The sequence below is a fragment of the Corapipo altera genome, unplaced genomic scaffold, assembly GCF_003945725.1.
Source record: "Corapipo altera isolate COAL_440 unplaced genomic scaffold, ASM394572v1 23, whole genome shotgun sequence".
Classification (NCBI taxonomy): domain Eukaryota; kingdom Metazoa; phylum Chordata; class Aves; order Passeriformes; family Pipridae; genus Corapipo; species Corapipo altera.
In genome coordinates this window covers 3,573,450-3,595,046 of record NW_020884878.1, presented here as the reverse complement: position 1 = coordinate 3,595,046, position 21,597 = coordinate 3,573,450, and the positions used below count along the sequence as shown (strand labels likewise).

Genomic DNA, 21,597 nt, shown 5'->3' with positions numbered 1-21,597 from the left:
TTAATCTCCCTTGTATTGTCTTTACGAAAACCCCTCTAAGCTGACATACTGTACTGAAGCAGGATAATGTTTCTCCCTGGTCTCCTCATTTCCTCCAGCTCTGTGTGGAAGCACATGCACCCATGTGCCCAACTCCCATTTTTTGCACCAGAAGACCTTTCTTTGTGTTGCTTTAGCTGTGTCTGTGTGTTGTGTGACTGTGTTTGGGAGTTTGCCTGACAAGTGTGCAGCTAAAGGGAACAAATTGGTGATGATTAATTGTGACACTGTGGAGGGTGAGAAGAGGTGAACCCCACTGTGGGAAGAGGTCTCCAGCTGCCTTTCAAGAGGCAGGAGGTTCTTGAAAAGCATTGCCAGTGTGTGTTTGATGCTGCCTGGTTCCATGAACATTCTCATTTTTATTCTTTCCACCTTCCAAAATATGCTCTGGTTGGTTTTAACCTACAGAGAGTAAGCAGTTGATATTTGGAGCACCTTCAAAGTCAGGATGTTAGGTGACTCTTCAGCAAGGTGACCCATTTCTCTAGCCTGTGATTTGCAGACCTGCATTATGTTTCTGTCATCCTTAGTGGGCCCAGACTACAGGTCTAAGGCAAAAAGGGCTGTGAGTTCTTATTGGGTGCCAGCACTGAAGTGTGTCACGCGCAGTGGAACTGATGGGAAGATCTAAAAAAATCTGTGAACTGCTACTCACCCCACTGAACGATGGAGGAAATTAGGACTTTTTGTTGGAAGTATTTTGCTGGATTGGACTGAAGCCTGCGTAAGCAAGAGAGGGAGCCTGAGAATTAAAACAGTCCCTCGCTCTCCAAAAAGCATCTCTGTCACGTGAGCAGAGTGATCAGTGGGTCCCTTTTTCATCTGCGATGTGACTAATTCACCTTGTCTGCAGCTGCACACATGCACGGTTTCTCCTTGGCTGCTCGGAGGAGTGGCAGCAATTTAAAATGATCAGTGGAAAGAAGAATGTAGTGTTCTTACCAGGAGTGGGCTTGCTCAGTGGCAGCAGAAAGAGGCTTTAGGGAAAGAGCTGCTTTGCTAAGCCTGTAGGTATTTAGGAATTTGCATTGACTAATTAAAGCAAGGTCTGGGGTGACAAAAGCCTTTTGAAGGATTGCTTCCCAGGGCCCGAGTGGAAAAGAGGCGGAGGGAATGCAAGCTTTCAGAGAAGAGGTTTAACAAAACAATGTGAACAATTAGAGCTGCTTAGAAATGGGAGGAGGTGAGGGGTTGAGGATAAAGAAATCCAGGGGAGTGAATGGGAAACAGCCAATTTAGTCTTTATGCTGTTGAACTTGCAGCTTTTGGGTGTATGTTGCCTGTAAGCAGAAAATCATCGGTCTTTGTGAAATGTTTGAGGCAAGGAGCTTGGCAAATCCTATGGGTTGGATATAGATATGAATATGAGTGTCCACAGTTCAGCTAGTTAATGCTAAAAATAGCCATCAGCTTTCATGTTTAAAGCCTTAAGCAATCAGGAAGCCAGGTAGAGCCTTGAACTGAGCAGATTTCAAGACGGACACAATCCCTATCCCCATCTGTTGCTACCTGAGCTGAGGTACTTGATGAGATAAGCTAGTTTGTGGTCTTCTGTTCTCAACACAGTTAATCCTCGGACTGATCTTAATTTTTTACTTTTTTCAGAGCTCTCACAGGCTGATGGGACTAGGTAATCCTGAACCTGATGACTAACCTCTGAATAACTGCTGCAGGCCTGAGTTTCCAGGGGTGGAGGCTGCTTGCAGTGTCCAGCTGAAATGGGCATCACAAATTACAGGAGTAGGACTTGAGCTTCTCCTAGGATCTGTGAAATGGGCTTGCTTACCAGGTTAGCATCAGTGTGATTAGGAAGTCCTCTGAACAGAGTGAACGACTTGAAAGTCTTGTTGATGTCCAAGGCTGAGGTCTGCAGGCAGTGTGGATGGAGGCAGCGGGAGTTGTGCCTAGTTGTCAAGTGGTTTCCATGGTCTTTGGCTGCTTTCCCCATGAGATCATGGCAATAGCTATTTAGACACACAGCTCTGCCCTAGCCTTTAATTTAGGGGAGTGGTGGTGGTGTATCTGCTTTTTGCCTGAGCCGTGGTGCTGGTAACTGCAGTATATTAAAGATTTGACCATGCCACTGATACAAATAAATTTGATTATCAGCCTGATTTGAAAGCACCTGGGATCTGTGTATGTTCACAGCAGGTACAAAAGACTGGGGCTTAGATTAGCCATGCACATGTGAAATAAATACTGCAGCAAAGAATTTTGGTTTCTGGTTATTCTTACTAAGTCTGAATTCTCTATTTTGGAGAGGAGTTAAAAAGCAGAAATGTAAGGAATTAATTTTAAAATGTTATAGCTAGATCGTCTTTTTTTTTTTCCCCAAGGCCTTTGCCGTAAGAAGCCTTCTCTACATCTTCTGAAGATGGACATTATTGTTATTAATAATGAATCAAAAACAGTTTGACTTAAAGCAAGCTGGATTTCTCATGCTTTTGTTATGACTTGGAGTAGACAGCTTCAAAGCCGTGTGTGCTTCTGTGAGCAAAGAAATTTGCTGTTGCTGACTGTCTCTCTCCTGATGGTGTGAAGCTTTTCACCTGGGTGAAAGCACAGCCCCTCAGTCCTATCCTCACCACAGGGGACAGATACCTTCAAGGGAAATCAGACCTCTCTGTAATAGGAGCTGGAATGCTTGTCCTGAAAGCTCCTCGGCCCACTCACTGCTGGAAAGCAGCATTAACACAGTCTTTCTCCTTTCCCTTTTGTCACCTGGGCTGTATTTTTGGTCCTGCCCTTGTGTTGTTCTGTGTGATTCACTTTTCCATAAACATGCCTCTTGTACTCAAACATCTCATTTTCTCTTGTTGTGGTGCCTCTCCTTCAGGTGATTGGTAGTTCTGTATTAATTTAACAGGCCACTTTTTTTGTCAGACTGTTAAACAAATGGACCTCCCGTGTTCTGCGCTAAAAGAGCCTTAATTTTTTCTTCTGAGTGACTGCCCTAAAGATGGAAATCCAGGAGCAGAACATGTGTGTGTCAGTGGCCTTCCCTGTATTACACCATGACTGGTAGCTCAGTATTTATCTGGCTGAATGCTTGTGCTGACCTCAATTCAGTTATCTAAAAGGATGGGTTTCGGGCTGTCTGCCTGAATTGATGAGCCAAGAAATATGTCTAAATGAATTGGCACCATCTGGGCAGCCTGGCACAGAGTGGAGAGAGGTGGTAACGAGCTGCCATCAGTTGGAGGGAGTCTCATATCATTAAAATGACTGAGCAGTTTGTTTTCATTGGTGCTCCTTGCTTCACCCCAGCAAGGCCCGAGTCCCTCTGCTCTTGCAAGGGCATCCATCTTACACTAAAACACAGCAGACAGGTGGTGGCTTCAGGGTGGTTTGCATGTGTCAGGACACAGGCAGACATGCTGCAGGTCCAGGTTGAGGTTGCTACCCAAAATGCATCCCAGCTGGTGAAGAGCAAAGCCCCCTGGCACAACTGCATGTGTAGCTGCTCCCTGGCCCACTTCTGTCACAGCCATCTGTTTTAGCTGTCTTCCTATCATGCTTCTTTTTTAACCCACTCCCCTTTTTCTACAATATTGTTGTGTTAGAGCTGGAGCAGGGGGAGGTGTCAGGTCTGTTGTACTGGCAAATTAGAAGGGACAGAAGCTTCTGACATGAGCAGGGCAGCAAATTCATGTAGCTCTTTGTGCTGGTTTTGGCTGGGGTAGAGTTAATTTTCTTCCCAGTGGCTAGTATGGCTATGTTTTGGATTTGTGCTGAGCACAGGGTTGATAATATAGAGATGTTTTTGTTATTGCTGAGCAGAGCTTACACAGAGCCAAGGCCTTTTCTGCTTTTCGTATGGCCACACTGGCAAGGAATTTGGGGGTGCCTGGGAGGTTGGGAGGAGACACAGCCAGGACAGGTGACCCAAGCTGACCAAAGAGATATTCCAGACTATATAACATCATGCTCAGTATATAAAGTGACGGAAATAAGGAGGAAGGTGAGGATATTTGGAATGATGGTGTTTGTCACTGTTGTGTGTGATAGGGCCCTGCTCTCCTGGAGATGCCTGAACACCTACCTGCCCATGGGAAGCAGTGAATTAATTCCGTGTTTTGCTTTGCTTGCATGGCTTCTGTTTTCCCTATTATACTGTCTTTATCTCAACCCATGAGTTTTCTACCTTTTACCTTTCCATTTCTCTTCCCAGTCCTGCTGGTGGGAGAGTGAGCGAGTGGCTGTGTGGGGCTTGGCTGCTGGCTGGGGTTAAACCACAACGCTTTTCAGCAGCAGCCAAGAACGACGGTGTCTATGTCACTTGATAATGTTTTTCAAAATACAAATTAATATGAATGCTCAGTGGAGACATTAATTGCTCTTAAAATATTGAAACTGCCCCCAAATAGCAAGATGCTGACTCCTCAGGTTTCGATCTGTGCTTTTTGCAGCTTTAAAATGAAGTTCCAGTTTATTGTGGAGGCTGGGAGAGGAAAGGAATGAAACTCCACACATGCACAAATGTACAGCTTTGTCACAGATGCTGTAACAGGCATTTCAGGTGGGGCCACATGAGCTCTGTGTTGTAGGGCAGAAGGAACCTTCTCCCATGCAGTGAATGCAGTGGAGTGTCTCTCATGTCTCCCACCCTGGTGGATCCAGATCTGTGCATTCTGGCCAACCTGATGCATGCTTTTTAGGTACTACTTGGCTGCTCAGGGGTTTTGTCTTTGTGCTAGCTTTTGTCAGAGGGAAAGTTCGGGGAATTTCCAAGCACCTATTAGGGCTCAGGGAAATTTGAGACAGCAGAGGAGCTGACTCGTTATTATTTATAAATACTTTTTTTTTTCCTTTGCAATCCTCAAATTCCCCATCAAGAGAAAATGTCTGACCAAAAGTCTGACTTGCTCCCCTGACTGCCTTTTCCCTGTAGTAGAAAAGCTCCTGGGGGACAAAGGCTCCTGTGTTCAGTACACAGGTGGGACACAGATCTTGCAGCAGTTTCTGGGAAGATGTCTGTGCTGCAACATGGGTGTGAGCTCTCTTAACACACTTCTACCCCTTTGGGCACATAATTTTCTTGGAATAGATCATTGGCAACTTCTAGACTAGGATGCCTTTGTGATCCTGTGAGGGGTTGGGATGTGGTGAGGCAACTCTTTGCAAGATGCAAGTGGTTACAGCACCCACCCTTGGGGAAGATGCTGCTTGTGCAAGAGTCGAGTGCAGGTGGTCTTTGTTTTTCATGTATAGGGTAGTTGAACCAGTTAGTGTTGAGCCCCACTGATCTTTAGGCATGAATTACCTCAGACATAACTGGCTGTTGTTAGTGAATTTGTGTTAAGGTGTTGTTCTTCTCCTGGCCCAATTTGCCTCTAGGGCATCAACCCTAAGATCTGTACTGCAAGTCAGAGGGTGCTAATCCATTGTGTGCCCAAAAGAAGTGCCTGATGTTGGTAGAGCAGATCCTGCGTGGTTGGGATGGGATCTAGTGAGCAAGTTATAACATAAAGAGAGAGGGTGGTAGGTTTCTGCTACAGAAAGGTCTGTGTGACAGAAGGTCTCAGTCTAGCAGAAGCCAAACCTTACGCTGAAGTGCCTCTGTTCATTGACAACCTTGTGAATTGTTTTTTTCTTTTTTAACCCCCTTCTCTCATGAATGGTTTACCCATCCTCAGTTATGAAACATACTGCTTGGCAGTTCCAATTTATCATGGTGAGAAATGCTTCGTCCTTTGAACTTTCAAAGGCTGCCTACATAATAGGAACATGGTTTATCTTCCACAGACTCTAGGCAGAGAGGAGAGTAATACCTTCAGCCTCTTTTGATCCTCAGTGTGAAGGGAGGCTGTGTGGTTCATTTCAAAACACATAGAAGATGGACCTGTTGGCTGCATCTGTAAAGCAAAATTTTTTCCTATGGACTGTCAGTGTATGAGCTTATATATCTCTGGAGTGATTCTAGAAAAAAATATTCTGAAGTAGTGGCCACTGACTCTGTGTAGCTTTAGAAACAGCAGCATAACATTAGGCTTCTTTTTTTTTTTCTTCGACTTATTTAATTCCCCTTCCTCTCCTGACTTCCCTTATGCTAATGACTGCTTTCTACCACGTCCCTATTAAAGCAGGGAATGCAAAATTGCAGGACTGTTTGAGAGCTGCTTTACACAGAGCAGTGTGTGGTTTGAAAACCACAAGCCGAGCAGCAGCTGGCAGTAGAAGCCCGGCTTTGGCTCTTGAGCCAGAGCCAGGGCTAAGACGTGGCTGGTAAAGCCAGTGCTGATGGCTGTTATGGGTAGAGGCAGAAGCAGCTAACAAAGATAGAGCTTAACTTCAGCCCCTGACCTGTCCTGGTGTTTCTGTCACCTCTAGATGAAAGAACAAAAGCTACTTTATTTGCTTCTCTTAAACTATTAAAAAAACGTAATATTAACTATACCACAGGTAAATTGGGGTGTATTCTTCTTACTTGTTGCAACCCAAGGCACTGCCAAAATGCAGTCCTGTTTTGTGGGATACAAAATGAGAAGCAGTGGGTCAGCTCCTTTGGGTATCAGTTGCAGGAAAGCCCTGATCTTTCAGTGGGTGCTCACTGAGCAGAGAAGATTATGCAAGCCTGGCTCTTCTAGGGGAAGCCTCTCCAAGAAAAAAACCCTCTGTCCTGCCGTAACTCTGGAATCCACTTGGTTTACTTTAATCTTTAGAGAGCAAGAGTTTACTACTACTTTATGAACGTGTAAGGAGATGGTTTCACCATTTTTCCTAAATTTGTAATGCTTCAAGAATTTCCCGTTGTGGAATGTGTGTCACTTAGAGTGGGAGTGGTAAATAGTGGAAAAAATCCCTAACTTCGAAACACCCGAGGACATGGTAGGGCAAGAAAGGGCCAAAGCTGAAGTCTTCCCAATTAAGATGAGGAGAAAGTCTGGTTTTCACCTAAATTGCTGATGAGATGCAGACAATTTTGTGGTTAGTGTTTTGTAGTCTGTCCTGCCAAAAATCTTACACTTCCTGTGAATAATGAGGCTAGAAAGGGAGAAGAGCCACTATTTGGGAAACATAGCTATGAAAGACAACAAAGGGAGGTGAAGTCACCATCTTGCAGTAGAATGTAAAGAAGAAAAAAGGGCGAAAAAAAAGAAAAACCTGAATATATTATTATATATAATTTACTGTTGTTAAAACTGCAGTATAACAGGTTCATGGTCGCATCTGGCCCTGCTGTTTTTCCCTTTTTGGCATGTGGTTGACTTCTGGGAACCTGGTAGATTGATATTTTCTGTGTCAAAGTATTTGCTTATTTTCTTTCTAGAAACGAACACTTACCGCACCCCTCTCTATGGGCAGCCCTCCTGGTGGGGGGAAGATGATGCAAATAACAAGGAGGACAGAAGGCAAGAGGAACATTACTCAGGTAATGGAGGTGATGTGGGGTGGCAGAAGATAGGGGACACAAAATTTCTGCATGCTTTTGGTGTTTACTGTGTGAAGCCATCCCGTCTCAAGGCTTTAATTACCACTCTTTTTTTTTGTGCTTGTATTTGCACGTTCCTATGTGTAGGTTGCTGATGATGAAACTGGAATGAGGGAGAATTAAAATGTTTTCCCTAAAATATTTGAACATTAGAAACAGCAGTTGTGGAATAATTCAGTGTGGATGAGAAGGGCCTTACTAAGCTTTTTTGTGACCTAGTTACTTAGCAGTGCAGCATCTGTTTCTCACCTCATCATACTTGGAGGCCATTTTGTCTTACCACTCCTGTTCTTGTGAATCTGTATGTATGGAAGATGCATCTTTTTCAGCTTGTGCAGTAAACCTGATGTTTCCGTCAAGCATAGTGCTCTACTGCACAAATAAGTGTTATATTTCAGTGCACATACCGTGTATCTATTCTCTAGCAGAGAGGGGTTATGATTAATAGCCCTTCCAAGAGGTTAAAATAAGTGAGTGACCTTCTAGCCAAGAAGTTTAAGTAGTACTGAAAAAATATGGTTTTATCCTTAGTGATGTTAGAGATTTAGGTGTTGATCCAGCAGAATCATACCTGTGATTAGCTTTGCACAATCAGGCTTTTCCTTTGAACTGTGGAAGTTGAATGGGAGTCTGTGTGTATATGTGTGTGTGTGTGTGTGTGTGTAAGTGAATCCAGCAGAGTGAAATGGGGATCTTCCTTCTATATCAGCCCAGGCATACAGAAATCCTAAAATGGTGCCAGTCACATAGGTTCTGTCTAAACATAGAACTCTGTGTGTGTGTGTAAACTCAGTTCTCTCTTTTGGGAGCAGTGGAAGAAGGAACAAAGTGAATATAACAACTGGTGGTCAGACCACAAAGGACCAATTTCAATGATGAGGCCAGAGTATAAAGCTAACAAATACAGAACTTGTGGGTTTTTCTTTATTCCATTTCAACTAATGTTTGTGAATTTACGGTTTTATTGCCTCTTTTTTCTCCTTTTGCAGAGAGATCCAAAGAGATAACCCAACATGAAGAGGAACTGAATGGGAATATTTCTACTTACAGAGATGCCCAGGAACAATCTGTGTTTCCCTTCCGAAGAGAGCCGAGTTATTTTGAGATTCCAACTAAAGAATTTCAGCAGCCATCCAAATCCCCAGAAACACAGGTCCATGAGATCCCAACAAAGGATGTTGATACTGTGGTAGCCCCTGTTGTACAGAGTCATGCCTCTTTCACCATCGAATTTGATGATGGTACCCCGGGTAAAATAAAGATAAAAGACCATGTAACTAAATTTTCGCTCAGACAGAGAAGACCATATAGTAAGGAACCAGCTCACACAGAAGTCATGTCAGCAGAGAGCAAAGTGGCTGACTGGCTTGTCCAGAATGACCCAAGCTTGATGAGACGTCAGTCTGCAGGAGATGATGTTTACAGTACTAAGAGTGACCTGCCAGTTCATGTGAGGACACTTAAAGGTGAGTGAATATCTTGTCATGTGGACATAGCTCTCTGTTGGCCGTGCAAATGCTGCCTAATAAAAGAGGAGAACCCTTCTCCTTTCAAGGAGAACTGGACTTTATTATCTCTGCTCCAAATTTGCAAGATGAAGAGTATTACTTTAATGACTGTTAATGTTTTGAATCTGGCTAGCAAGCTCTTCACCTGGCCCTGAAGTCACGTGTGATGTTGGCCTGGGGACACTCTAATGTCACTGCTCTACGTCTATAATGCCAGCTCAGCAGTAACTGGTTGAAAAAAAACTGTTTTGATTTTTAAATGTCTAAAATAATTTCCATGTGATCAGGCAGGCTGATAAACACTGGTATTTCAGTGAATTTTGTTCTCTTGTCTTCTCCTAGCTGATGGAATGACTTTTCTTTGTAGCTGTAGTCCAGAAGAGTCTTAAGTGTGATCATCCTGATGGCTGTAATGACCAGAGCCAGTTGGCTGGATGACAGGAGGTCCTGACAAAGAGAGTATGGATAGAGTTGAGATGTACAAGATCCCAAATAAAGGAAATTGTTGTGCTTATAAGAGAAGGTTCCTTCTCTTAAAGCTTCTCTGTAATTCTTCTCTGTCAAAACCATCGGATTTTGTGGACCTGTGTCCTGTTTAATGTGTCACTGTGAGGAGTTCTTTGAGGATTTGCAAAGGTCTGAAGTGTAGCTTGGAGCCCAGTTCTTAGTGCAGCTTGTGGGACTCATGATTTTCATGCAAATTTGAATATATTTTACGTGATTTAGGCTTGCTTGGGTGTCTCTCTTGGACTATGCACTGAACAGCTAGCAGGAGACCACAGATTCCCGCATTCTCACTGCTTTACCTCTGGAAAGGCTATGGTTTTGAATTGCAACTTTAGCTGATGAAGTCATATTGAAGACCTTTTTATGCTTAAGGTCCTACTTAAATGAGAGCAATACCTTATTTTCCCTTGAAGGAATATTTGCTTGGGCCTTGTTAGAAAAAAACTACTTGTAATATGAAGAGTTTTACATATTACACCTCCAACTTGCTTTTATGGATACATATTTTTGAAAGGTCTCATATTCAGCCATGGGGTTGGACATGGCATGGAAATGGAATTGTTTTGTTGCCATTGCTTGTTCCTAGTCCTTGCCAATAAGGGACAGTGTTGAGGTGCCCTGCTTGATTATTTAGGGTCTTATTTTCAGCCTACTGTGACTTGTATGATAGAGGGGTTTGGGTTGGGGATTTTTTGTTATTGTCATATTGGATTTTGTTGACTGGAGGACATTGTCAGGGATAGAAATATGCATAGAAATGTGCTTCAGTAGTTTTGCTCTTTCCTCTTGGAGAAAACTAGAGAGTTGGGCAGCTGTTGCTTGTCCTAGGGTTTTCCTGAGCGATGCATGGGAACACTAGACTGATGACACTTGGCTCTCTACAGTCCATAAGGCATGGAGAGAAGCTGAGCTAATTTAATGCATAATTTGCATATCAAGAAGTCAACCTTTGGACATTTGATTAAAGCATACATTGTTGGTGGCCTGAGGAGTTTATCCACCTCTGCTTTGGCAGAGGACAGGGTGTCATTTATCTGTGATAGCTGCCTAACATGTTCTGGCAGGGCTAATTTGGAAGATATCTTGGAGGCTACCACTGACTGCCTGCCAGGTTTAAGTCTTCAGTATCAGAGGTGCCCACCATTGGAGCTAATTAGTAACAACTGTTCACTTCCAGGAACAATGTGGTGAATGTAAAGACTGGTATCAAGGCTAGAGAGGTCAGGTCTTTGCAGCTTGAGAGGATGTGCACTGTGTTCTGCTGGGGCATCTGTGTGCGTGGTGGATGTTTTCCTTCTGTCCTCAACGTTTGACATTCAGCAGAGTTCTTAGCCAAGACCTTTAATTTAGGAACTTTCCCTTCCAAGGGTGAAGCTTATCAGCCCTCAGGGCACAATGCAAAGTTTGCTGGCTTCCTTCATGAGGGTGTTAGGAGACTCTTCACAGAACTGACTCCTGGGTTGAATGGATCTTACATTAAATTCTAATCTTTCACAGTTAACTTGATGTAATAAATGGTCTTCACCCATGAGTCTGGAGAACTTGCAAAGTAGGTTTGAGCAGTTTTCCTTTCAAACACGTGGTATTTTAGCCAGTATATCTTGCTACATATTACAGTCTAGAGCGCAGAGACCTCTTTCCCCGTTCTCCCGATGACAGGTTCCTGGTCGTTGACTGAATCGTGTTCTGTGCCTTCACACCCGTTTCCTTCTCCAAAAAAAGGTTTGTTTTTTGTTTTACTTTTAATTTTTTGTTTTAATTTTAAGTTTCTGTTTTACTTCAACTTACTTTCTGACAGTCCTGAGCTAAGGTGCTGAGGGTCAGGCAGGCACTGGTATGTAGGGGTGGTTGTGAAGACGGTTGTTGCTAACATAAGTGAAAATAATTCTAAACTTAGTTTAAGCTTAGTAAACTCTAAAGTAATGATTTAACCTTTACTTGGCTGGTGATAGGATGGTGTAACTCATGGGGGTGTCATGGTGTGATTCTTAGATCTCCAGGAAAGGTAAAGAATCCTGCAAATTTAGTTTTCTGTTACCCTCTGGTTTTATTTTCCCCTTGTAGAGGAGGGTAACGTAGGTGCTCAGAGATGTATCTGCTCATAATGCACTGATCTGGTCTTTGATCATGGGGATTTGGTTTCATGGGATGCATTCTGAGGGTTTTATTTACTGATCCTGCAGAGAAAACCTAATGAAGTGATCTTAGAGTACAGTAATTGGGTGGAACAGCAAAATAATGTCATCATTTTTATTTAAATTGAAAAAAGAAAGAAATAAAACATAGGTATCTAAACCAACCAGCATTACAAAATCAGAAACCCATGTGGCTGAAATTACTTCTTGAATTGTTTTTAAATAAATAGATGATAGCCAACGAGCGGTAAAATGTGGGGTCAGGAGAGAGCTGCCTTCTCTTTTATTTCTTTTGTTGGGATGCAATCCCTGTACCACACAGATGTCTTCAGAGTTGTTTAATCCTGTAGGATGCTTTTATTTTAACTGAAATTATAAATTTCAGCTGGGAGGTAATGAGAGGGCCGCAGCAACTGAGAATATGAAAGTCAAATCTGCATGCCTTGTTTCCAGGCAATAGGCACGAGGACGGGACGCAGAGCGACTCCGAAGACCCTGTGGCGCCCAAGGCAGAGAAGGAGACACCGGCGGGCAGCGAACGTCCGACAGAGCAAACCCGGCTGCAGCGCCAGATGAGGCGGGATCCCCACGAGATGCTGCACAACAAGCAGGCCTTCGTCATCGAGTTCTTCGAGGACACGCCGCGGAAGAAGCGGTCGCAGTCCTTCACGCACAGCGCTCACTCCTCCCAGAGCGACACCGACCCGGGGATGAAGACCAAGGTTGAAAAGCGCAAGAATGCGTTGCCGGCGGAGAAAGTGGGAAATTCAGTGCCGTCATCCCACCTCACAGCCCAGGCGGGCAAACCCAATAGCAACTCCTGTGGGACTCAAAGAACCAGCTCCTTCAAGAGGGAGAAGACTGAGGATCGGATCAACTCTTCATCGTCCTCTGCTTCCAGAGCATCAGCCAAAACTTATGGGAGTGTTGGGAGGAAGTCTAAAATGGCTCAGGATTTTATGGCTGAGTACTTGCGTGAGACTGCTCAGTCTGGGAAGCCAAGTGCTGAGAAACCAGCCCCTCTGCCCATGCCAGTGGCTCCACGTGTGGTTATATCATCAGAACCAGAGTCTGCCTCTGCCCCGCCTCTGGAGGTGAAGTCTGCCCAGGGCAGGAGGAATGATGAGGAAGACAGTATAAGCGAAACAGGCACATACACCATTGAGACGGAGTCGCAGGATAAAGAGGTGGAGGAAGCACGAAAAATGATAGATCAGGTAAATGCTGCTTTTTTGTGCTTGACCAGTATGCTGAGGGCTGAAGGCTTGGGCTTCCAAGCCTTGTGCTGGGGACCTAAATTAGCTCTTGCCATGAAGGGATGCAATTGGGTGCAGCAGGTGGTTCTGGTTAGAAATGGGTAGAAAATTATCCTGAGTAACCTTTGTTAAGGGTAGGCCCCAACAAACTGTGAGGCTGGTCTTTAAAAAAATCCCATCAAAACAACAGAATTGCAAACAAATGAAAAAAATCCACAGAGTAAAAGAAGGCAAGATAAACCCACAGCAAAGAGCTGCCTTTGCTTCCAAAATGGGATTTGGATGCAAAAGTGAAAGAGTGGGCTTGCCATCTGTTTAGAGGAAAGGCAACACCTGAATAAAGATCAGGCTGATCCTGCTGACAGCTTTGGCTGGGAGCAGCTCTGCTCTCTAGGACTGCTCCCAAGCCTCTGCCTTGATGTTGCATCACCTCCTGCCCACTGTTAGGAAGATGGGAGCATCCTGTGGTAGGCCAAAGGAAATGCCAAGGGCTGGTACTTTTTCATCCTTCATAAACCTTAGTGATAGGTGTTTCTGTACTTGGCTGTGCCTGGTTAGGAAGGCCGTGCTTGCTGGCAGGGCAAGTGGCAGCTAGAGATAGAAAAGGGTGTGATCTACGGCAGAGGCAATCCTAGATGGATCTATACATGTTTGGATTTTTCAGAGTGAGTGATAGCTTGAAAACAAAACCTCAGAGATAAAGGAGAAGCTTAAAAACAACCCACCCAACTAAGCAACCGCAGGGCAAACCAAAGTTTGGCTGATTTTCAGGTTTAACTTCCATCTGCGGTCTATTATGAAAACAAAACTGGCAAGTTGCTATGAGGATTTAGTGAAGTGTAGTCAGGAGGATGGTGAGGTTTAAAGCAAGCCTTAATTGAACCTGGTTTTAGAGCTTTGTATACAGTGTTTTGTGACCCTGGATCTAGCTTCCCTCTTTTGTTTATTCCATTTGTTCCTTACATCTTGTTTGAAATGTGATCGGAAGCTCTCAGGGCAGGGTATTTAAAGCCACTTCAAGGTCCTAGTCCTGACATTAGATGACTAATTTTTCTGGTTGAGAAAATGCCACAAAAATACAAATATTTCTGGGGAGTAGTCTTGGCAGCCATGTGATTCGGGCAGGCAGACTAGCCAAATTCTTGTCCTGTGCCACACACTTCTGGTCTGTGCCACGGACTTGGTGCAGTTAATAGCTGCACGTCAGAATTTCTGTCAGGAAGATGGAAAATATGAGTTCTAGACTTGCTTAGGTTCTGAGGTGCTTTTTATCCCCCCACCATTGCCCGCACACTTTTTAACAGAGGTGAGAGTGGAGACCCTTATGGCAGTCTTTGCCCAGCCGAGGCACCCTCCATGGTTGTATCTTCCTCTGAACTTCTTGTAGTCAGGGAAAAGAAGCAAGCCCTGCTAAGGCATCGGTCTTGTTCACCCCCTTACGAAGGCCGGCTTATCTCCAAAGGGAATCTATCCAAGTAGCTCAAACACTCACTCATCTCAGAGGATCCTTTCCCAGGTCCTCATGTGGCAGTGCAAGGCTGCTTTGCTCAGCCCACTCGCTGCTACAGTCTATGAAAGACCCTGGGGTTGGAGCTTTCCTATTTTTTTCTTTCTAATTCTCCACAAATGAGCTGGTAAATAGCTTTCCTGACACTTATCCCAAATTTCTCAGGGATGAAAAGGGACTCCTTTTCAGTGAAAGTTGCTACTGTTAAAGGCAATGCACCTAAATAATGAAGGAGGGAGGAAAGGTGGGTGTGAATGGAATTCTGTGAATAAGTGTATTTTAAAGCTGCTGCTGTGGAGTACAGAAGACAATGATTTACTTGGTTGGTATGGAAGCATTGACAAGTGGTTTTGGCCCTTTGGGATCATAGTTTGTGTGTGACTAATGCTTCATGGATTTGGATTTTGGGGTAATATTTTTCTGTTTTCTTGGGTTTAATCTTTCCCATGCAAACGCCTTTTCAGGTTTTTGGTGTTCTTGAGTCGCCTGAATTTTCCAGAATCTCTTCAGCCTTTAGACCAATAATTAAAGGTGAAAAAGACGACTCCAGTTCTCATCAGCATCTAATCAGTGAAAACGGCACTAGTCAGAAGTCACCCCTGCTCCAGGCATTTTCCTCAAAAGCTGTGAGTGGGTCCCAGGCTGAAGCGCAGGTACGGGCAGTCCAGGTGGATTTGCTGGGATGGTGGAGGTGTAGATGGGTTTTCTGTCTGGATGTAAATGTGTCGGGTAACTTGATTTCCCATTTTGAGCAGACCGACTGATATGTGTATGAGAGGAGAGGTTTTTGCGGCTAGGATTTTGTTTACAAACCCTCTTTCTGACATTGTCTTCCCCACCTTGTTATAGATGTCTGCAGCATCTCAAGGGAGTCAGAAGTGGGTGTCCAGATGGGCGAGCCTTGCGGACAGTTACGCTGAGCCTGGATCTGCCTCTGGGCAGGGTGATGGAAGTGCAGGTAAGTCTCGTTCAGCATTGCTGTTAGAAGGAAGCTGAATCTAGGCCAGGATGTACAAAAAGCAGAAATTAAGGGCTTCTGTGCATCTGGCTGTGACTTATTTTTTGGTTTAGGTAGTGTAGTTGGGGATGGGAGGGACAGAGTGAATTGTTCCCAGTGGATTGAAGACAGAAGGAGCCTCTGGTTTGCATTCTGGAGTCATCCAAGAGGTTCTTAAATGTTAGGTTTGACATGACTGAAGGCCACCTGGGAAGGAGAGAGATTGTAAGGGCTTTGGGTGTTAACTAGCCCCAAGTTGTGATTCTTTAAATTGGCTTATGATCCCAGATGAAAACCCTTTGCAAGTTGCCTTGGAGTTAGTTGCTGGCTTGTGCTTTTTTTTGGTGTGCTTCTCCTGTGTCTGGCTGTGTTGAAAATTTAGGCTGTTCTGGGATTTGCTGTTGAGTGGCAGCTTTGAAGCACGGAGATCAGCACAGAAAAGTATGTATGGAGGGGAGAAGGGGAGTGGGAGGAGATCAGACTCTCATCATAACTGGGAAGACAGCTAACAGACCCTGTTAATCTTCTTGGTGTGTGAGGAAAGGAGAAAAACACTTTGTTGGGTTTTGTAAGTGTTTTCAACTTTTTTAGAAGTACTGTCATTAACCTTCTCGGCATCAACACCTATATATAGATAGATCCAATAAAGATTAGAAGAAACTATTGTTTCAGGGGTCATTGCTACTGTTTTCACACCGTGTGAGAACCTGACTCCTGGAGTCCTTGAAATATTACCATAGCCAAATAACCAGTTATCCTGGTATTTAAAGGTGGTGTCAGATATGGAGTCCTGGCCAGCGGCATGAGAGAAATAGGAATGCTCTTTCTATGGCGTGTGTCCTTGCAGATAAACCTACCCACACTGGGGCAGTGAGCTCTAATTCAGAGCCTCTTAAATGTTACAGGGTCTTTCTCCTGGGAATTTGCTGTGAGGTATGATTGTAGGAGAACTCAGTGTGAAAAACACCACCTATTTAGTCAAATGGGTGATACTGTCTAGAATGGTGCTTAAAACACTGGATCACTGATGTCTCATGGCTTTTCAACTCATTCCTGTGGCCTGATTGATGGTAGATAGGTGCCAGCTATGCAGTCAGCCTCTAAAGTATGTGCTTGTACTGAGAGGTGTATTATGGGAGAATGAATCTGAAATCCAAGCTTGAGAGAGGAGTGGTGTTGAGCAGTGTGATTCAGCAAAGGAATTAGGTATACTGTCTGTATTGATAAACCTGAGGGAGCAAGGAGCAACCAGGCCCTGTTGATGTTCATACTACGTAAAAGCTTAGTTCTAAGTGCATCTTGGGACTGCTTTTGTGGACTAAATAAGTAAGTAAATAAGTGGCATAGTTGTACAATAGTTGATTGTTGTCCACTTAATCCTCTTCAGAAAGCGGTGTAGCCCCAAAACCCGGGGAACCAGAAAACTCTGTACCCTCGAGAACAAGGCGCCTTCTTCCCCAACTCCCACCTAGCGATAAATCAGACAGCCCCACGCCCACGGTCCTGGTTTGCCAGGAGTCCTATTCTGAGGTTACCAAGAGAACCATCGTGAAGGACCACTGCACAGAAGCCTATGGAGATCCCAGCAGTCGCCTCTTCATCCAAGAAGACTTGGATCCGGATAGCCTCAGTGATGCCAGCAGATCTGACGATGGCTTCAGCATGGAAAAAGGCAAGAAATATAAAGAGAACAATAAAATGCCAGAGCAGATGGGGGAAGACAATAGATCAGAGAGCCGGCAGCCAGGAGCCTCACGGATCTCACATGTGAGAGCTGTGAGTGAGCCAGTTTCTACTTCATTCTACATTGGCGATGACAGCAATGATGTGGGAGTTCCCTCCAAGCTCTCTCTGAGCATGTCCCATGCTCAAGCAGACAAAGATGTTAAGGATCAGGAGTTTTCCTTCAAGTGTACTGGCACACCAGTTGCTGGAAAGCCACCGGTCAAAGATGTTAGCGCTTATATAAATGCGGCTGGAAAAGTTGTTATTTCCCTCCATCAGAGTCTTCCTCAAGATCAAGAAAACATGTCAGGAAAGGAAACAGCATCTTTTGTTAGACAGGAAAGTTTTACCAAAGATAAATCAAGCAGTGGTGTTCCTCAAAATAAACTCCCACATATTTCAAGTCACCCTCTGCTTAAAGATTTAGAAGCTGTTCGGTCAAGTCGTATGGACTTTAGTCAGGAGACTCATCTTCTTCTTAAGGACACTGAAACTGCCTTGGCAGCGTTGGAAGCCAAATTGCTTAGTCAAAGCCAACAACTGGAGCCCTCGGAAACTGCTGGTCAGCTGGAGGACTCCTTGTCAGGGGACTCAGATGTAGACACTGCCAGCACAGTCAGCTTGGTGAGCGGCAAGAATGTCCCGACGAGTGCCCCAAAACGCAAAGCGGTTGCAAGCTTGCAGAAGGAGAAATCTTCCTCCACACCTTCCATCCAGGACCAGTGCGGGCAGCCCAGCGCTCGGGACAGGCTGACGGAGAAGCGGAAAACTCAAGCACCAGAGGCATCAAACCGTGCAGAGGCCGCCAAACGCTTCCAGATGAAGCGGAGTGCTGGGACTCGAGGGTCTCTTGACTTCACGGATGATGAGCGAGGTTCAAGCTCACCCTACTTGTCAGTCCCTGACGCGGTCGTGTCTGACCAAGAGCACTCAGTAACCCGGCCGGTTCCCAGAAGGAAACCTTACACTCAGGCCACCAAGGAGGACCAGAGCAAAACGACCTCCAACGTGCAGAAAATCCAGCAGGTTCTCACCCGCTCCAACAGTTTATCCACCCCGCGGCCCACACGGGCCTCCAAGCTACGCCGTGCGCGGCTGGGAGATGCTTCAGACAATGAATGTGTTGATGCTGAGAAAACGGCCTCCAACCCTGACGCCGCCGCACAGGGCCCCAAGCAGCCCACGGAGACAAAGAAGCTCTCCCGGCTGGACATCCTCGCCATGCCAAGGAAACGGGCAGGTTCATTTACAGTGCCCAGTGACTCCGAGACAGCACAGTCGAGGACGGGGTTTTCAGGCCGCAGTGCGGATTCCTATCGGAAGATGGGCGTTTCGGAGGTCAGAGCCGCAGCGAGGAAAACAGCAGCTGCTGCCTCTGCCAAGCAGCCTTTCAGCAGGACCCGTTCAAGCAGTGTCAAGTATTCCTCCTCATCCAGTAAGTGCCTCTTGCTTTACGTTTCTCCCATATTCCCCTCTTTCTGACTTACAGGCTGCACATGGTTGCCAGGGATTGGTGTCTCAGTAGTACAGGAGCTGCACTGGTGAGTACAGAAGTCTGCATTAATGAGCAGCATGGATGTTGAGATTTCCTGTGGGTTTGGAGACAGCAGAGCATCTCTCATACCCAGTGAGATGATACTGTGGTGGTGTCTGTGAGAATATTGCAAATAGCTGCTTTCTTTTTCCTCCAGTGACTTTGTTTCTTGAACAACAAGTTGCCATTTGACCATGGCATGTTGGCCATTTTTCTGTTAAACAAGTAGAATTTAATGCCTTTCCAGAGCTACAGCTGGAAATTTTACAAGGAATTCTGTTCTGCTCCTGTTTATCTTTAATTTCTAAGATTGAAAGTTTGCTTCCAGAGAGCTTATAATGGTGCTGGTGACAGCTGATGTCCAAGGTGGCAGGTTTGAAGGCATCTGAAACAGGAGAACAAGAAATAAACATCCTTACATTGTGAAAGCTGTTCCCTTGTTCTTCCTGTAAATGTGAATGTGGGGCTGGACACTGCATGTTGATTGCCCCAAGCAATTCTCACTTCTGTGTATTTTCACTCATTTTTACCATAGGTAAGGCAGGTGTGCAGTCCTGTTTTCCATGGGGCAGAGGTTTGGGATCTAAATTGCCCTGTAGCTGAGCACTCAGCAAACCCTTGCAATATCAACATTTGTCATACTGAAATCAGCCTTTAATTAAGAGGTGGGCCCAATTCAGATGACAACTCCAGAATGATAATTGTTATTGGGAGATTTGTCCTCAACAACTTTGGTCTTAGTTTCAGGTCTGTGCCTGTAGTCTTTGACCTGCCATGGATGTGGCAAAGCAGATCTCTTTGCTTAGGTTTTTAGGAATCTGTTTGCTTAGGTTTTTGGCTTAGGTAGCCACAGGGACAAGAAGAACCCCTTTGGCTGGATTTCTGAGTCCTGTTGAGAGGGATGCTATTTTCAGCAGTTCTGTGATTTTGTAAGGGGTCTTGGAGTTCTTGATGTGTCCTTTAATATATTTTCATACAACTGAAGTAATTATCCTTCTTGCATTATTCATTTTTACTGCATGCTAAAAATGTTATTTGCTGCTTGTTTTGATTGGGATTGTTTTAGTGCATCCAGCTTCCCCTTTAATTTTAATGATTTTTTTCTTACACATTTGTATATGCATGTAAATCAGAATGTGATTAAGCTAAAAGAGTATGTGCAGTCTCTTCTCTTGCCTTTTTTGAGATGATGCTATTATTAACTTCTTGTTAAACAATAACAAATTTAAAGCAAAATAATGTGGTCAGAGTTTTCCGAACAGGAGGCGGTCTTTACACTCCCTCTGCCTTTGGACCACAGGCTTCAAATCATTCGGAGAAAAATGATAAGTGTTGGCCAGTTCTTTATTCAAATGAATTGGTTTTTGATTTCCAGAGCTCCGTAGCAGCATGCTAACACCTCTCCTTGCCTGTAGTTGTAGCAGGTGATGCTAATCCTTCCACTGAATTAGTTACTCTTAAAATACTAACCTCCTAATTCCTTGATAGGATTGTGGACCTTGTGCAAGCTCTAAATACACACTGGTGTGTTTCATGCTTCATTGTGCTTACTGTCGTGTGATGCATGTTCCTATACTAATGCTGTTGTAGATACAGTAAATCAACACCTAGAACTCCCCTCCTGGAACAAAAGTGAAATGTTGATAAACTGGACTACTCACTGTGCCATCAAGACGTTTTTTAGCATGGTACAACAACCCTTGAGAGCACTGAGTGTCAAGCCTTGGGGGTAAGGAGGCAGATGTGGCTGATTTACTCCAGGAGTTCTTTAAGTGTTTAGCTAACCACAGTAGTTCCCAGCTCTCCCAGTGGGGGAAAGTTAGTCATGCTAGCGGAGAAACAGCATGAACTATGTGGCCATGAGACAAGAAATGCCAGTATATTGTTGGGCCACCTGAAGTAACTTTCTGTGAAATGCACAGATAGCATCAGAGTAACCCAAGTTACCAATTCTGAAAGCTAAGGGCCTGCTCCTCTGTGTACATGATTTGTTTACTCAGTGTAATTTAAATGATACTGAGAGAGCTGATTCTGATTTCCCTTGGCATACAGGGTTGGAAAATCAGTCTCCTCATTTTAAAATTGCTGTTCAGTGACAGGGTGACCTCTTGATTCTAAAACTGTGTTTTAAAAAAAAAAGGTACAACTCTACTAAATTTACTTTTTCCATATATATATATATTAATTCTAAGCCAAAGCATTTTTATAGCTGTAGATGAGATAACCAGTGTCTGGGAATACTTCTTTCACTATACAGCAGTTATCTGTAGTTTCTACCTGCATCTTATATGCCAGATTTGTTGGGTTTGCTTGTATGATCTATGATGCTGGCTTAATTCACTTGTGCTTTTTCAGTGTTACGATAGTCTCGGTAACACAGTGAAGCTTTTAGCTGTTGTAATTTTAAATAAATCTGCTGGTTCTGTGTTTGGTGGGTCTTCATGCTCCAGGAAAAGACAGCAGGGAATGCAGCAGTATCTGTAGAGAGTGTAGCAAGGCAGCAAACACTGGGAGCCCAGTTTTCAAATAAGGACACCTTGATACTTCCCATGCAAGGAGGGACTTGGGTGTCTACAGATCTGCAGAACTGGTTGGGATAAGTGGGCAGCTTCCACTTGGCTCCAGGGGTTGGAGCCAATCCTGACTGTGTGAACACTCTTGTAGAGTGTCATTAATGGGGAATTGCGAGGCAGGAGGTGAACACGGGGGTGTGGACTCTTGCAAATAACACCAAGCACCATAGTCTACTCTTCACTCAAAAACCCCTCCTTCTGCTTGTACTTGCAGCTATATGGAAAGGTGTCTTCAGGCTTGAAAACTGGGCTTTTTTTAGACAGGGACTTCTGTGGGACTATGAGGAGTCTGAAATGTGTGCTACTTATACACAGAGCTTCTGTGCATGGAAAGCCAAGTCTGTGGTAATAATTTACTACATTGGAGTCGTTAACACAGTCATT

General features: G+C 44.5%; 1 protein-coding gene across 5 annotated transcripts in view; it reads left to right on the top strand.

Annotated features, from left to right (window-relative positions):
• Window positions 1–21,597, top strand: part of CEP170B (centrosomal protein 170B) — a 58,660-nt gene that overhangs the window by 21,491 nt on the left and 15,572 nt on the right. For 3 of the 5 annotated variants that reach the window (XM_027637823.1, XM_027637820.1, XM_027637819.1), the window contains exons 7-13: window positions 7,310–7,411; window positions 8,461–8,937; window positions 11,146–11,208; window positions 12,075–12,838; window positions 14,849–15,037; window positions 15,234–15,342; window positions 16,769–18,541. In XM_027637823.1, coding sequence (XP_027493624.1) covers window positions 7,310–7,411; window positions 8,461–8,937; window positions 11,146–11,208; window positions 12,075–12,838; window positions 14,849–15,037; window positions 15,234–15,342; window positions 16,769–18,541 — 3,477 coding nt within the window. The remainder of the gene's footprint in view (window positions 1–7,309; window positions 7,412–8,460; window positions 8,938–11,145; window positions 11,209–12,074; window positions 12,839–14,848; window positions 15,038–15,233; window positions 15,343–16,768; window positions 18,542–21,597) is intronic. The other 2 variants (XM_027637824.1, XM_027637821.1) reach the window with 1 other exon arrangement.